The 17,647-nt window shown below is 38.6% G+C and overlaps 1 protein-coding gene across 1 annotated transcript in view; it reads right to left on the bottom strand.

The window, feature by feature from the left end:
- WDR64 (WD repeat domain 64) overlaps positions 1-17,457 on the bottom strand; it is a 126,293-nt gene extending 108,836 nt beyond the window's left edge. The window contains exons 1-2 of the mRNA XM_070474360.1: positions 17,123-17,457; positions 7,408-7,538 (exon numbers count right to left, since the gene is read on the bottom strand). Of these exons, the coding sequence (XP_070330461.1) occupies positions 7,408-7,538; positions 17,123-17,267 (276 nt within the window). The 5' untranslated portion in view covers positions 17,268-17,457. The remainder of the gene's footprint in view (positions 1-7,407; positions 7,539-17,122) is intronic.
- Positions 17,458-17,647: the final 190 nt, after the last annotated feature.

Below are 17,647 nucleotides of genomic sequence, written 5' to 3'. Positions count from 1 at the left end.
ACTATTATGAACAACTATATGGCAATAAAATGGATAACCTGGAAGAAATGGACAGATTCTTAGAAAAGTTCAATCTTCTACAACTGAACCAGGGAGAAATAGAAATTATGAACAACCCAATTACAAGCACTGAAATGGAAGCTGTGATCAAAAATCTCCCAAAAAACAAAAGCCCAGGACCAGATGGCTTCACAGGAGAATTCTATCAATCATTTAGAGAAGAGCTAATGCCCATCCTGCTAAAACTCTTTCCAAAAATTGCAGATGGAGGAACACTTTCAAACTCATTCCACAAGGCCACCATTGCCCTGATACTGAAACCAGACAAAGACAACACACAAAAAGAAAACTGCAGGCCAATATCACTGATGAACATAGATGCAAAAATCCTTAATAAAATTTTAGCAAACAGGATTCAGCAACAAATCAAAAAGCTCATACACCATGATCAAGTTGGGTTTATTCCAGGAATGCAAGCATTCAATATATGCAAATCAATCAATGCAATACACCATATTAACAAATTGAAAGATAAAAACCATATGACAATCTGAATAGATTCAGAAAAAGACTTTGACAAAATTCAGCATCCATTTAAAATTAAAACTCTTCAAAAAAGGAACCTACCTCAACATAGTAAAGACCATATATGATAAGCTTACAGAAAACATTATTCTCAGTGGTGAAAAACTGAAAGCATTCCCCCTAAGATCAGGAATAAGACAAGGGTGTCCACTTTCACCACTATTATTCAAGATAGTTCTAGAAGTCCTAGCTACAGCAATCAGAGAAGAAAAAGAAATAAAAGGAATCCAGATCAGAAAAGAAGAAGTAAAACTCTCCCTGTTGGCAGATGACATGATACTGTACATAGAAAAAGCTAAAGATAGTATCAGAAAATTACTAGAGCTAATCAGTGAATTTAGCAAAGTTGCAGGATACAAAATCAATACACAGAAATCACTTGCATTTCTATATACTGACAATGAAAAGTCAGAAAGAGATATTAAGGAATCAATCCCATTCACCATTGCAACAAAATGAATTAAATACCTAGGAATAAATTTACCTAAGGAGACAAAAGAACTGTACACAGAAAATTATAAGACACTCATAAAAGAAATCAAAGACAACATAAACAGATGGAGAGATATTCCATGTTCCTAGGTAGAAAGAATCAATATTGTGAAAATGACTATACTACCAAATGCAATCTACATATTCAATGTGACCCCTATGATATTACCAAAGGCATTTTTCACAGAACTAGAACAAAAAATTTCACAATTTGTATGGAAACACAAAAGACCCTGAGTAGCCAAAGCAGTCTTGAGAAAGAAGAATGGAGCTGGAGGAATCAACCTTCCTGACTTCAGATTATACTACAAAGCTACAGTCATCAAGACAGTATGGTACTGACACAAAAACAGAAGTATAGATGAATGAAACAAGACAGAAAGGCAAGAAATAAACCCACGTACCTATGGATACCTTATTTTTGACAAAGAAGACAAGAATATACAATGGGGCAAAAGACAGCCTCTTCAATAAATGGTTCTGGAAAAACTGGACAGATACATGTAAAAGAATGAAATTATAACACTTCTTAACACCATACACAATGATGAACTCAAAATGAATTAAAGACCTAAATTTAGGACCAGAAACTATAAAACTCTTAGTGGAAAACATAGGCAGAACACTCGATGACATAAATCAAAGCAAGATCCTTTATGACCCACCTCCCAGAGAAATGGAAATAAAAAAAAAAAAAGTAAACAAGTAGGACCTGATTAAGCTTGAACAGTTTTGCACAGCAAAGGAAACTATAAGCAAGATGAAAAGACAACCCTCAGAATGGGAGAAAATAAATGAAACAACTGGCAAAGGATTAATTTCCAAAATATACAAGCAGCTCATACAACTCAATGCCAGAAAAACAAACAACCCAGTCAAAAAGTGGGGGAAAGATGTAAACAGACACTTATCCAAAGAAGACATATAGATGGTTAACAAACACATGAAAAGATAGACGTGTTCCATTCATCTATCACGTTCCATTCATGCTCATTAATAGAGAAATGTAAATCAAAACTACAATGAGATTATCACCTCACTCCAGTCACAATGGCCATCATCAAAAAGTCTACAAACAATAAATGCTAGAGAGGGTGTGGAGAAAAGGGAACACTCTTGCACTGTTGGTGGGAATGTAAATTGATACAGGCACTATGGAAGACAGCATGGAGATTCTTTAAAAAAACTAAGAGTAAAAATAAATAAGTAAATAAACTAAGAATAAAACCACCATGTGATGCAGCAATCCCACTCCTAGGCATATACCCTGAGGAAACCAAAATTGAAAAAGACACATGTATCCCATTGTGCATTGCAGCGTTATTTACAGTAGCCAGAACATGGAAGCAACCTAGATGTCCATTGACAGATGAATGGATAAAGAAGTTGTTGTACATATATACAGTGTAATATTACTCAGCCATAAAAAGGAACACATTTGAGTCAGTTCTAATGAGGTGGATGAACCTAAAGCCTATTATACAGAGTGAAGTAAGTCATAAAGAGAAAGATAAATATTGTATACTAACACATATATACGGAATCTAGAAAGATGGTACTGAAGAATTTATTTGAGGGCAGCAATAGAGAAACAGACATAAAGAACAGCCTTATGGACAAGGGGAGAGGGGAGGAGAGGGTGAGATGTATGGAAAGAGTAACATGGAAACTTACATTACTGTTGTAAAATAGATAGCCAACGGGAATTTTCTGTATGGCTCAGGAAACTCAAACAGGGGCTCTGTATCAACCTAGAGGGGTGGGATGGGGAGGGAGATGGGAGGGAGGTTCAAGAGGAAGGGGATATATGTATACCTATGACTGATTCATGTTGAGGTTTGACAGAAAACAACAAAATTCTGTAAAGCAATTACCCTTCAATAAAAAATAAATTTAAAAAATGAGAACAAAAAACACTAGGGATGTGAAACAATGTTTAGCAATAATAATTATACTGGGAAAATACATACATGAAATATGAATTTTGTCCTCAAACAATTTATGGTCTCCCAAAGTATATCCATGATTGCAAGTCTTTCATAGCACTGATGCACTTGAAAGAGGACATGGTAAGGCTGGAGGGCTAGACCAGCTCATGACGAGTCTTGTGACCCAAGTAAAGAGCTTGAAATTGACTCTATCAAAGGTGAGGAACCAATGAAAGTTTTAGTTAGGCTGAGAATTTAGAATAATCACAGAGGTATGAATGAGATTTACAGCAAGAGTGCAGACAGAAAGACCAGTGTAGATGTCATTTTGAAGGTTCAGGTAAAAGGGTGATGGCTTGAACTACAGCCGAGGCAGCAGGGTGGAGAAGAAAAGATGGATTTCACTCTAGTCCTTGAGTTTTGTTGACTGCTTAGCTGTGGGACTAGGGAAAAGTTAATGGCTCCCTTATTTCCATGATTGTGCCTCCAGGCAAGATAACGAAAATCAAATGAAGAGAAGGTGTTTCCAACGTAGACATAAGTGTTGTTAATAACAAGCAGTGTACATTCCTCATATTTGGTCTCAAATGGGAAGTATCCATTTCATGTCTTCTCTTTGACTCATTTTACTTTAATTTCATAACTAACATCTGTTTGTATGACTCTAATAAAAGTAACTATTAAAGTTGGTATCACACAGCCCAGAAACAATAAAAAAAAGTTACTTATGTCTCCTCCTAAGTAATGTATTCCCTCTCATTCATAACTGAAATCTCCATTTCTAAAATCTATGACATTAAGTATTCTTAACTATTAGTTTATAGATATTTTGTTTGCTGCAATTTTAAAAAATTCTCACTTCCTTTTCCCCTAAGTTCTGTCAGTTTGGTTGTAGAACTCTGAGCACTTCAGAAAGCAAGAAATGATAAAAATCAAATTTATGGGGGTGATGTTATTAGTCATGGTATTACATCATGATAACTATCATATGAAGGGGATTTTTTATCATGCCCATATTTAATTTTAAAATGAGTTTTATTTGGTTATCAACTATTCTCAGTCTATTATAGCTGGAATATAGACTTTCGTCTCATGTGGAAGCTGAAATAAGTTTTACCAAATACTCATTTCCATGTTTTGAAATAGAGCTGGAGGGAGCATTATGCAGACACCAGCTAATTACAAAGGAAGTGGTTTTACCCTAATAGGGAAAAATAAGGTGGTAAAATCAACACTTTTTGGAAATTTAAAGAAGTTTGTTAGCTAGACAGTTGTGAAATGTTTGTATGAGCATAATATACAAAATGCATTCAAGGCAGTTTTAAGTGTGCAATGAACTTTGAGAACTTGGCTATGATAAATTGGATTTTTTCAAAATGAAAAAAAAAAAACTTTGTTAGATTGTCACAGCTGTCATATCAGCATGCATTTTTTAAAAAACTTATCAAATTAGTGAATTTTTATGTAGCCATTTTTAATATTGAATAAAGAAAAAAAGCAACATTTTGGCATATTATGCTTCATTATTTCAAGAAATGTTAAAACATATTTGCAATGCAAGAAAAAAAAGAAAAAAGTTTGTCCTCTGTATGGAGAAGGTGCTGTGACTGATGAAACGTGTCAAAAGTGGTTTGCAAAGTTTTATGCTGGAGGTTTCACACTAGACAGTACTCTGTGGTCAGGTAGAGTGGTTGATAGCAATCCAATCAAGACACTCACTGAGAACAATCAGTGTTACACCATGCAAGAGATAGCCAATATACTCAAAACATCCAAATCGAGCATTGAAAGTCACTTGCACCAGCCTGGTTATGTTAATCACTTTCATGTTTGGGTTCCACATAAGTTAAATGAACAAAACCTTCTTGACCATATTTCTTCATGCAATTCTCTACTGAAATGTGATGAAAACTTTCCATTTTTTGAAAAAAAAAATTATGACAGGCAATGAAAAGTAGATACTGTATAATAATATGGAATATAAAAGATCATGGGACAAGCAAAATGACACCAACCACACCAAAGGCTGGTCTTCATCCAAAGAAGGTGATGTAGTGTATATGGTGAGACTGGAAGGAACTCCTCTATTATGAGCTTCTTCCAGAAAACCAAAGGATTAATTCCAACAAGTACCACTTACAATTAGACCAACTTAAAGCAGCACTCAATGGAAAGTGTCAGGAATTAGTCAACAGAAAGTACATAATCTTCCATCAGGATAATACAAGACCTCATGTTTCTTTGATGACCAGGCAAAAACTGTAACAGCTTGACTAGGTAGCTCTGATTCATCCACCATATTCACTAGACAGTGCACCATCAGATGTCCATTTATTTCAGTCTTTCCAAAATTCTCTTAATGGAAAAAGTTTCAATTCCCCTCAAGACTGGAAAAGGCACCTGGAAGAGTTCTTTGCTCAAAAAGGTGATAAGTTTTGAGAAGACGGAATTATGAAGTTGCCTGAAAAATTGCTGAAGGCAGTGGAACAAAGCATTGAATACATTGTTCAATAAGGTTCTTGGTGAAAAATGAAAAATGTGTCTTTTATTTTTCTTTAAAAAACCAAAGGAGCTTTTTGGTCCACCCAGTATATCCAGTGATCATTTTTGGATATGAGAGTTGGACCATAAGGAAAGCTGAGCACCAGTCAATCGTAAAGAAAATCAGTCCTGCGTATTCATTGGAATGACTGATGCTGAAGCTGAAGCTCCAATGTTTTGGTCACCTGATGCAACAAACTGACTCCTTAGAAAAGACCCTGATGATGGGAAAGATTGAAGGCAGGAGAAGGGGATGACAGAAGATGAGATGGTTGGAAGGCATCACTGATTCGATGAACATGAGTTTGAGTTGTTAGGTTAGATAAAAGGAAATTATGCTGTTTGCAATAACATGCTGGACCTTGAGAGTATTATGCTAAGTGAAATAAGTCAGATGCAAAGAATCAGGGTATGTGATCAGCTTGTGCTCACAATCAAAATCAGCTTGTGCTCAAATTCCCTGATTAGCTGATGTGTTGGAATCTCCATTTTCAGCTTTCTGGTTCTAATTAGTCTGGGGGTTACATGCCAGGGGCATACTGATGCAGTGAACTTCTGGTTAAAGTTGCAGTCAACCTGGTGGGTGTTTTAATGTCTGCAAAAGTTAGGTACATGCTTCATACTTAGGGTTAGGTCTTTAAAACAGAATCTGGGATCTTTGTGATAGATCTGTTATGTTTAACTCTTTAAGCTATAGCCATAACTGCTCAAGTTATAGGTACTCTCCTGCCTGACTCTGCTGTCTTTGTTTCCGCATTTTTTACTTCCCCAAACATTAACTGCTAGGGGCCTGTCCTTCGCTCTACATGGAGAGCCTAGGGAGTATGGTATATTTCTATAGCTGCTTTTCCCAATCAACAACAAGCAGGGACACAGAGCAATCTGTTTTGTCCCAGACCTACTGGGAAGGTCCTATAGGCTCTTTCTCCATTTCAGTTTGGGAATTTTGTGTTCCTTAAAGGCTTAATAGAAATATTTTTTTGTTTGCAATTTTTTCCCCAAAATTAATTGATGAATTTATTTGTTTGAGGATCTCAGCTATCATTTACTATTGGTTTCTAATTTTATCAAATTGGAATCAATTGAAATATTACTTTTAGCTTTCCATATAGTCAATTTTGTGATGGCCCTATATATAGTTGAGAAGATGTATCTTTGCTAAATCTTTGATTCAAAATTCTATATACACATATTTACCAGTTCTTTAAATGTGACAGTCAAATCCATTAAATCCTGCTTTTTCTTTTTCTACTATATCTACTGATTTTTCAGAGACAGCCAAATAATTTAAGAGATCATTTTGATTACTCTGTATGCACTGTGCATTTTTTTCAATTCTAAGTTACCTCAAATCCTTTTAGATTTATAAACAAATCTATAGAATGCAGTGTTCTGTGAGTTTTAAATGAGTGAAGAATTTCCCTTCTCTATTTTCATAGTTCACAGATTACTTTGCAATCAAATATGCTTCTATATGTTCTTCCAATAACCCCAGAATGATATCTAAGGAATCAATACTGTACTGATAAGAAAATTACTCAGGAAACATAAGAGTTGGTCAACCTCATTCTTCTCTTAAAAATAAGGATATACTGAAATTTATATACATTGACACTACTGAAAAAGAATATCTCATTTAGAATGTAATGAAGACCTTACTTTGTCTGCCTTACTCACTTTTAATTATGGGCAGTGCCTTGCCTTTAATGGGTATAGGCATTGAATCATGCCACAGGCACACTGTGGTTAACCCCTATGGGGCTAACACTTCTTTTCTTTTCTTTTCTTTTTTTTTTTTTTTTTTGCTGAACAGGGAAAAATAATACCAGGATTTCATATTACAAACAAGAAAAGTGGATACCTCACACCAGTCTATAGATGCATCTGGATTGTTGCAGAGCTTCCTATAAAAGCATTTCACATCTTGACTCTTCACTTCTGGACCAAAGAGTTCCTGTACCATCCTGTAAAACTTGTCATAGTCAATTGCATCTGCATTGTAACAAAGCACAAGAACATCGTCAGAAAATTCAAAGGACTATACTGCATTTTTAGTTGCTTTTTTCTATTTTCTAATTTATTTCCTGGTGGTGATGGTTTAGTTGCTAAGTCGTATTTGACTCTTTGTGATCCCATGGGTTGTAGTCCACCAGGCTCCTCTGTCCATGGGGATTCTCCAGACAAGAATACTGGAGTGGGTTGCCATGCCCTCCTCCAGGGGATCTTCCCAACTCAAGGATCGAACCCATGTCTCCTGCATTGGCAGGCAGATTCTTTACCACTGAGCAACCTAGGAAGCCCAATCTATTTCCTTATTTCAACCTATAAAGACTTCTAAAGTTTAAAGATCTTTCCAAGGGAACATAACTAAGCTCTTGACTAGAATATTACGTAGTCAGAAAGAAATAATTTACTTTGGTGTTTAGTATCTCCTCCAGATTTTATTTCAATTATTTTAGAAGTCTTGTTCAGTAATACAAAGGTAAGAAAGTGAATTACTTCTTTCCTATTAGGAAGAAGTTTTACTAACAGGAGTATTTCCTCCAACTAATCTTGGGTAGACGATAAAAGTGAGCAAAGAGCATGTCTTCTTTTGTTTTGCTTTGTTTTTTTCTCACCAAAATTATTTTATTTTTTTCATTATGTCATTAGTTCATCTCAGCATATTTTAACATGTGATGTAAAGTAAGGGTGTTTCATTTTGGATTCTCTAAGAAGCAGACCCCAAGACAGATGCAGAATTGCAAGAAATTTACTGGGGGTGGGGGGAACTCCTGTGAAAGAAAGAAGAATGGGAACAGGAGTATGTGATGAGAGAGTTCAGCTCATAATAAAGTTCTGATACATGTTAAGGGAAAGAGAGGTGAATTCATTCAACACATGAAAGACAGGTCTCCACACCACCTTTCAATGGAACTCCCACAGATCCTGAGCCTTCACTTGCCCCTTAATCCTCTTAGGTCTCAGCAAAGAGATTGTTACTGGAAGTGCGTGTGGTAACAACCTACCTCACAGTTTATCTCAATCCTTTACATGCAGAGCACATTCAGTAATGTTCTTCATATCTACTGTCATTATTTGTGTAACTTCCCTCTTTCTCTTTATCATTTGCAGTTGTTCTGTAATTGTTGAAAGGCTCCAATCTGTTTTGCACTATCTCTTCTAAAACCTCTCTCCTTGAAATAATTTTTACTAATATCAAATTTCCTAAAGTCTTGGATAACATCTGATTTTTCCTGACTTTTTATCATTAACTTGCCACATGCTAGACAAAGTGGGGAAAAAAAAATCTGGACTCTAGCTGTATGCAGGTCAGGAAGCAACAGTTAGAACTGGACATGGAACAACAGACTGGTTCCAAATAGGAAAAGGTGTACATCAAGGCTGTATACTGTCACCCCGCTTATTTAACTTATATGCAGGGTACACCATGAGAAACGCTGGGCTGGAGGAAGCACAGCTGGGATCAAGATTGCCGGGAGAAATATCAGTAACCTCAGATATGCAAATGACACCAACCTTATCGCAGAAAGTGAAGAGAACTAAAGAGCCTCTTGATGAAAGTGAAAGGAGAGTGAAAAATTTGGCTTAAAGCTCAACATTCAGAAAACTAAGATCATGGCATCCAGTCCCATCACTTCATGGCAGATAGATGGGGAAACAGTGGAAACAGTGGCTGACTTTATTTTTCAGGGCTCCAAAATCACTGTGGATGGTGATTGCAGCCATGAAATTAAAAGATGCTTACTCCTTGGAAGGAAGGTTATGACTAACCTAGACAGCATATTAAAAAGCAGAGACATTACTTTGCCAACAAAGGTCCATCTAGTCAAGGCTGTGGTTTTTTCAGTGGTCATGTATGGATGTGAGAGTTGGACTGTGAAGAAAGCTGAGCACTGAAGATTTGATGCTTTTGAACTGTGGTGTTGGAGAAGACTCTTGAGAGTCCCTTGGACTGCAAGAGATCCAACCAGTTCATCCTGAAGGAGATCAGTCCTGGGTGTTCATTGGAAGGACTGATGTTGAAGCTGAAACTCCAATACTTTGGCCACCTGATGCGTAGAGCTGACTCATTTGAAAAGACCCTGATGCTGGGAAAGATTGAGGGCAGGAGGAGAAGGGCATGACAGAGGATGAGATGGTTGGATGGCATCACCGACTCAATGGACATGGGTTTGGGTAAACTCCGGGAGTTGGTGATGGACAGGGAGGCCTGGCGTGCTGCGGTTCATGGGATCACAAAGAGTCAGACATGACTGAGCGACTGAACTGAACTGAGCTGAGTTTTCTTAATTATTGATTTTTTTGTGAGCCATACTAGTAATTTAACATTTCTAACTTTCTACTTTCCCACCTATTAAAAGGGCATAATTACAATCACTACGAAGAACAACTGTTGACTATTTGATACTGTAACCACACAGGTACACAACCCACACCATTGACTGAATGTTGATTTTGACAAATTTCGTGATTCACTGGGGCATAGTTATTGAGTTACAGGACAACAAGGAGTTAGACACAAATATACATTAAGCAACTTATGTGTCAGAGCTGAGCTAGACAGTGGTCATAGAATGGAAAACTAGGTAGCCAAGACCCCTTCTTCTGGTAGTTTATATTCTAATGGGATAAATGGAAAATCAAGTGAATGAAATATTTACAGGCTAGGACAGGCAAGACTAATTACTAGAGATGGACATTGGATTAGTGGTTATCTGCGTAACAGGGCCTGAGAGAACATTCTGGAATGGTAGAGATATTCTGTCTTGATCTAGTTGACACCTACAAGTAAGTTTACATATGTCCAAATGTATTGAGTTATACACTTAAGAACAGTGCGCTTTCTGTGTTTTACTGTAAGTAGGTCATAGCTTAGTAACAATGTGAGAATCATTAAGTTGAGAGTGAGATAAATGCTCAGAAGGAAATCAATAGGGAGATGTGATATTAACAATTATCCTGTGCTGGTGGGTGAGGGTAGACCTGAGAGAATCCCTTTCTAAGGACAGGTAAAAAGCAACAAAGCTGAGACCCGATAAGCAAAAGGAGTCAGACATATGCAAAAGCTTGAGAAGAGCATTTTAGGTAGAGGCTGGCAAACACAAAGATGCTAAGGCAGGAAAGAGCTTGGTGCATTCTGGAAAGAAAGGTCAGTGATGTGAAGTATAGTGAGGACTGGGGAAAGTTATCATGAGGTGAGATCAGAGAGGAAGAAGGGCCAAGTTAGTTAGAAGTTTGTATTTTATTCTAAGCATGATGGTGAGCTATCACTAGAGCGTTTGAAAGACCCTGGTTGCTATGAGAAGACAAGGATAAAAACTATAAAGTTAGTGAGGGGTTTGAGCATTTAGTTCAGGTTTCAGATGTGGAGGCTTAGGTCAAGATGATACATTTATGCCTCTTTTCTCCGTGCGTGTGTGCTCAGTTGCTCAATCCTGTTCGACTCTTTGCCACCCCATGAACTGTAGCCTGCCAGGCTCCTCTGTCCATGGGAATTCCCAGGCAAGCATACCGGAGTGAGTTGCTGTTTCCTCTTCCAGGGGATCTTCCTGACTCAAGGATTGAACTCACATCTCCTGCATTGGCAGGTGGATTCTTTACCACTGATCCACTTGGGAAGCCCTCCTATTTTGTCCACTTTATTATTAATAACAACCCCTTCCATTCTTGAACATGTTCTCAGCTGGATGATAAGTGGTATAGGCACTGATGGTAAATAATTTGCCTGCAATGCAGGAGACCTGGGTTCAATTCCCGGGTTGGGAAGATCCCTGGAGAAGGAAATGACAACCCACTCCAGTATTCTTGCCTGGAGAATTCAATGGACAGAGAAGCCTGGGGGGCTACAGTCCATGAGGTCACCCAGAATCGGACATGACTGAGCAACTCATATACACATACACACACAGGCACCACAGAGAGATCACTGAGACGGTGCGATATGGCTGGAAGAAGAATTGCAAAGACTTGCTAATAGCTCGTAAGTTTGGGGGAGAGAATTTGTGAGTGAAGGACAAGCTGGATTCTAGAGTAATGGTTGTTATTGGGAGAGTTTGCCCTACCTCTCTCATAGGCTATTTGGCAATGTCTGCAGACATTTTTGATTGTTACAATGAGGGATGAGGATGCTTCTGACATCTGATGGGTAGATGCCAGAGATGCCACTAAATATTCTGCAGTGCATAAGATAGCCTGCCCCCACTCCTGGCCTCACACACATACACATAGAATACACATACAGACAGAACAAAGAATTATCAAGCCCCAAATGTCAGCAGTATCAAGGTTGAGAAACCTTGTTCTAGAATGACACTCATGTTTCTGATTTCAAAACTGAACAGATATTGGTACTATTTACCAAAACAGGTGCAAATGAGTAAGAGTCATATTTCTTGAGAAAAATAAACCATTCAATCTTGGTAATATTAAGTTTGAATTCATATGAGAGATCCAAATAGCTTAGCTATTTTAAATTTATACCAACTTGTACATATAGATGTCTCATTCTAAATGCCACTGGATAAGGAATGTAAGACTTTTCTTTCCTCAAATGATTTTAAGTATATTGGGTAATTAACAAGATGATTTAAGGGCAATATTGCACAGATGAACTCCTACAATATACTTGATATAGCTTTTGAGGTAAACAACGGTGCCATTAAGAAACATTCTCTCTAGTTCTCAGCTTCTTGCCTATCTTGCCTATGATGAGAGGTAGACCCGATTTGGGGCTTCCCAAGTAGCTCACTGGTAAAGAATCCACCTGCCAGGGAGGAGACACAGGTTCAGTCTCTAGGGTTGGGAAGATCACCTGGAAAAGGAAATGACAACCCACTCCAGTATTCTTGCCTGGGAACTCCCATGGACAGAGGGGCCTGGTGGGCTACAGTCCGTGGTATCTCAAAAGAGTCAGACACAGCTAAGCAACTAAACAGCAACAACAAAAATGAATGTATGCCAGTATTAGCAATCTGATAAAAATTCAGATTACATTTCTCCCTTCTCAATCTTTTAGTTTAGTCCCTGTCATAAAGGTAATTTATCTAGCAATACTTAGTTTTGATCAAATCTAATATGCATACATATACATATATAACTATAAACTACACTCACTAGTACATTACAATTTATATTATAATGTACTATAAAAATGTATATATATATATATGTCTATAATATATATGTGTTCTCTCTCTAAACAAATATATATATATGTATATGTGTGTGCATATAAACATATATATTAGAGAAAGAAATTTTCAGTGTGGCCTTGTAATTGCAAGCTTATAGATTTAAGCAAGGTTTATTTGTTTAGCACACATTTAAGGAGCACTTCCTGGCTTCAGACTCTGGACTAACCCCGAGGTTACCAAGTCTTCAAAGCACTCACAGTTCAATGCTGGAAAGAAAGGGCAGGAATACACACACGTATATCAATTTCAACAAGTTAAGATCAACAGTAAATTCCTTGAGATGGCAATAAAGTGCATCAAAATTTCTAAGGGTGGCTTTGCTCAGGAAAAGTTTGGAAGTTTTTGTAAAGAAGTGACTTTTGATTTGGATCTTGAAAAATGAGGAAGTATTAATAGACCCTCCAAAAGGGAGGAAATGTACACCACTTTGCAGGGATGACACATGCAAAATCAGAGTCGTTAACAGTATGCCAGGTTTGGAAATGCTGAGAAGTTCATGTTAGGACAGAAGGTGCAGGCAGGGCAATTGCAAAGAGCTACAACTGGAGTAGGTTAGGGGATGATGTCAAGTTAACACACATGGATTTTAAAGGTGCTCTAACATACTAGGACTTTCCTGGTGGCTCACATGGTAAAGCGTCTGTCTACAATATGGGAGACCTGGGTTCGATCTCTGGGTCGGGAAGATCCCCTGGAGAAGGAAACGGCAACCCACTCCAGTACTCTTGCCTGGAAAATCCCATGGATGGAGAAGCCTGGTAGGCTACAGTCCCTGGGGTCACAAAGAGTCAGAAACGACTGAGTGATTGAACTGAACTGAACTGAATATACTAGGAATGTGGAAATTCTACACAGATTTTTAAAGGAAAATCTCCCAGCAGAAGTATACAGAAAGGAATCACTCTTGGCAAGAAGACCATTATATAAAGAAGCTGTTATAATAACCCAAGAGTGAGATGCCGTGAAATAGAGAGTCAAAATTTATACCAAGACACCTGGCTTAGGAGACTAGGCAGTTGATGTCTATGCTGTAAGACTGAGAGAGAATACAAGCAAAGCTCAAGAGAAAAAGATGCAAAGAAAAAATGAGAAGAGGAAAAAATAAGAGGAGAGTGGTGTTCATAGGTGACACAGAAGAGAATTTCTAGAAGCAATAGCAGCTAACTGTTTATGCAGTGAAATGGCCAAGTAAGCTGGAAAATGTAAACAAATTGTTGAATTTGGCAGGCATATTAGGTGATCGAATACCTTGGTAAGAGGATTTTTCAGCAAAGTGATGAAGGAAGCCATACTTGATTGAAAATGAGTGGTGACACTATGGGGAAATTTAGCACAGAAGCAAAGGAAAAACATACAAGCTTAAAAGGAAGAGAAAGTCAAGGTAAGGATTGTCATCATAACTTTAGTTTTAGAGGACAAAACCAGTGGAAAAGGAGGTTTTTGCAGTTGTTGCAGTAAGGTAGCAACAGCTCTGGAGGGGAGGAGGCATGGAAGAAAGGACAGGTATCGCTTCAGGTACTTTAGAAGTGGAAGAAAGAGAGTTTGAGAGAATTCTTATCTTTTGGCTTTGCTTTCACTTATGTTGGAAGCTTGACTGAGAGGAGGTGAGATCCTATTGAGGACTCAGAAAAAGTGCAAGGTTTTGGGAAATCAGTTACAGGGAGTTAAACTGACAAGGGGACTAGGGAAACATGAAAGCTTATTGAGTAGTTTAGAAAGCCCAGCCAAGTTCTCAATCATTTAACAAAAGCATATCTATTAATAAAAGGTCTGAGTCAACTCTAACACTTAGGAACTGAGTGACCTGAACAAATGATTTTTACGTATCTCTCATTCTTTAACAAATAAAATGGAGCTAATAGCAATAAGGAGCCTGGCAGACTAGAGTCCAGTTCAGTTCAGTCGCTCAGCTGTGTCCAACTCTTTGTGACCCCATGGACTACAGCACACCAGGCCTCCCTGTCCATCACCAACTCCCAGAGTTTACTCAAACTCATGTCCATAGAGTCGGTGACGTCACCCAACCATCTCATCCTCTGTCATCCCCTTCTCCTCCTGCCTTCAATCTATCCCAGCATCAGGGTCTTTTCCAATAAGTCAGTTCTTCGCATCAGGTGGCCAAAGTATTGGAGCTTCAGCTTCAGCATCAGTCCTTCCAATGAAAATTCAGGACTGATTTCCTTTAAGATTGGCTAGTTTGGTTTCCTTCCTGTCTAAGGGACTTTCAAGAGGCTTCTCCAACAATACAGTTCAAAAGCCTCAATTCTTTGGCACTCAGCTTTCTTTGTGGTCCAACTCTCACATCTATACATGACTACTGGACAAAGCATGGCTTTGACTAGACATCCATGGGGTCGCAATAGTTGAACATGACTTAGCAACTCAACAACAACAAAAATAGCAATGACAGTAATATTTGCCTTTTAGAATTGTTATGAGAAGTAATTAAATTGTGTTTATTAAAATGATTTGTAAATTCTTAAATACTATCAACTACAAATTGGCAGTTGCCAAGGGCATTTGCCATCTGCCTGCTGGGATTGAATCTGTACTGCTGTAGCATCTGACCTTTGACACTCCCCGAAGGGAGTTCAGGGTGGAGAGCAGGGGTTCCTAGGTGGCACTAGTGGTAAAGAACCCACTTCCCAATACAGGAGATGTAAGAGACTTGGGTTTGATCCCTGGGTCGGGAAGATCCCCTGGAGGAGGCCATGGCAACCCACTCTAGTGTTCTTGCCTGGAGAATCTCATAGACAGAGGAGTCTGGTGGGCTTTAGTCCATCGGCCACAAAGAGTAAGACAGGACTGAAGTGACTTAGCATGCAGGCACAAGCTCCAGGAAAACTGGTGGAACAGGTTTTTAGATAGTATTTTCAGGAACTGATTTAATGATCCCATTCCTTGCACTCTCCTCATATCTAGAAAAGTCCTAAATCTCTTAATGGTGACATCAGCTCCTTGTGACTAGCAGAAAATCTTTTGTAAGATAAGTGCTTGATTTCATGAACTTCCATTTCACCAAAATCTCATGTATTGACCTTCCCCCACTACCTCTTGGAGCAGTCTCTCAGAGGTATCTGAGGTGCTGTCTCCCAGACTGCAGTCCCCATTTTGCCCCCAATAAAATTTAACTCGCAACTCTCAGGTTGTACATCTTTTTTAAGTCAACAAGACTATTCAAATAATACTGGTTTGGGTTTGAACACCCAAAGTCAACATTTTCACTTATTTATGGCTACGTTGTCATTGTTGTTCAGTCACTCAGTCATGTCCTTCTCTTTGCAGCCCCAGGGACTGTAGCCCAGCAGGCTCCTCTATCCATAGGGTTTCCCAGGCAAAAATACTGGAGTGAGTTGCCATTTCCTACTCCAGCCTGGCATATTAAGAGGCTGGCCCAGCTGACCCTCTAGCAGTTATGTGGGCCCCACTACTTTCCTGACAACAGCAGAATTTGTTCTGTTAGAATTTTACTCTACCATTAAGCCTTACTCTTCACTGCTATCCTCAATGATCTGAAGCTACACACTACAGCACTCCCCTTCAACCTTGACCATGGAGCTATACATTCAGTTCTGTGTTGGTATCTGATTCTAGTAATCCTGGCAGATCACTGCTCACCACCATCTCCTTACCTTGGCATGCTTGAAATTATTCCAGCCTAGAGACATGAGGAGAGGCCCAGAGAGTGAATCATGGTAAGGCAGGAAACTTTGCCTTACTTAAAAAATTCTTTATGATCTTGTGATACCCTTAAGTAAAGTGATGGCAGGTGGTTCATGTGGCTTACTAATGATCAGTATGCACTAGTCACTCAAGTGGTAATGAATCTGCCTGCAATACAGGAAACCTGGGTTTGATCCCTGGGTCTAGAAGGTCCCCTGGAGAATGGAATGGCTACCCACTCCAGTATTCTTTCCTGGAGAATTCCATGGACAGAGGAGCCTGGCAGTCTGCAGTCCATGGGGTCACAAAGAATTGGACACAACTAAGCGACTAAGCATGCCTGCAATGCCTTATTGAGAGTCCCAGAGCAACCGGTAAGACGTCAAATGGTAGATTCCATAGAAGAAGCCTTAGATGTCATTTAACCCACCCCCCCTAATTTTACACTTGAAGAGCCAACATTCAGAGAAATGAAAAGAGCTTCCTCAAGTCCACTTAGCTATTCGAGGGCAGAATCAGATGAGGAAATGGACATCACCCTCCCATTCAATGTCTTTGCTTTTCAGCTATGTTGCCTCTCCCTGTTACAAGAAGTAATTAAATTATATTTATTAAAGTAATTTGTAAATTATTAAATTCTATCATCTTTATGTTTGATAGTATTCCCAGTTCTAATCAACAGACCCAACTGGACTGCCCCATGTTCACTGATCTTACCTTCTTTTTGGGTAAACAAGCCAGCTCTTTCATCTCTTTTCTGGGCTGCTAGGTGTTCAACCAATCTTTCAAACCCTTTCAAGGCTGTCCTGAAACTGCTAACCTGCAGTGCAGTGTTGATATGTTTTTCCTCCTTGATATCCATAAGAACATAGGGAATCTTTTATTTCTGTCCAGAAATAACAATGTAAATTTGCCAACTTGGAAAACCTCCCAGTTGTTGCAATGCCTCCCTGCTGCCCCAATTTTTGCCCTAGGTCTCATTCCTTTGATCTTAACATCCCATACTGTGGGTAGGAGTATAGCAGGGAAAACACTGACTTAGGTCTAATGCATTTCATATAGGCAAACACTTCAGTAAAACTCCTGACCTCATAATGTTACCAGTGTCCTTCATATGGTCCTTATTGCATCATAATACCTTTGTAACATCCTCCTTCCTTCATAAAGAGGAAATAGAGATTTCTTTCTCCACAAATTTGTGTGTATGTATGTGTGTGGGGGGGAGGGAGGTGTGGGGTGTGT

Source organism: Odocoileus virginianus, chromosome 11, assembly GCF_023699985.2.
Source record: "Odocoileus virginianus isolate 20LAN1187 ecotype Illinois chromosome 11, Ovbor_1.2, whole genome shotgun sequence".
Taxonomy (NCBI): Eukaryota; Metazoa; Chordata; class Mammalia; order Artiodactyla; family Cervidae; genus Odocoileus; species Odocoileus virginianus.
Note: the sequence above shows the minus strand (reverse complement) of the source record. Positions and strands in the feature narration are given on the sequence as shown.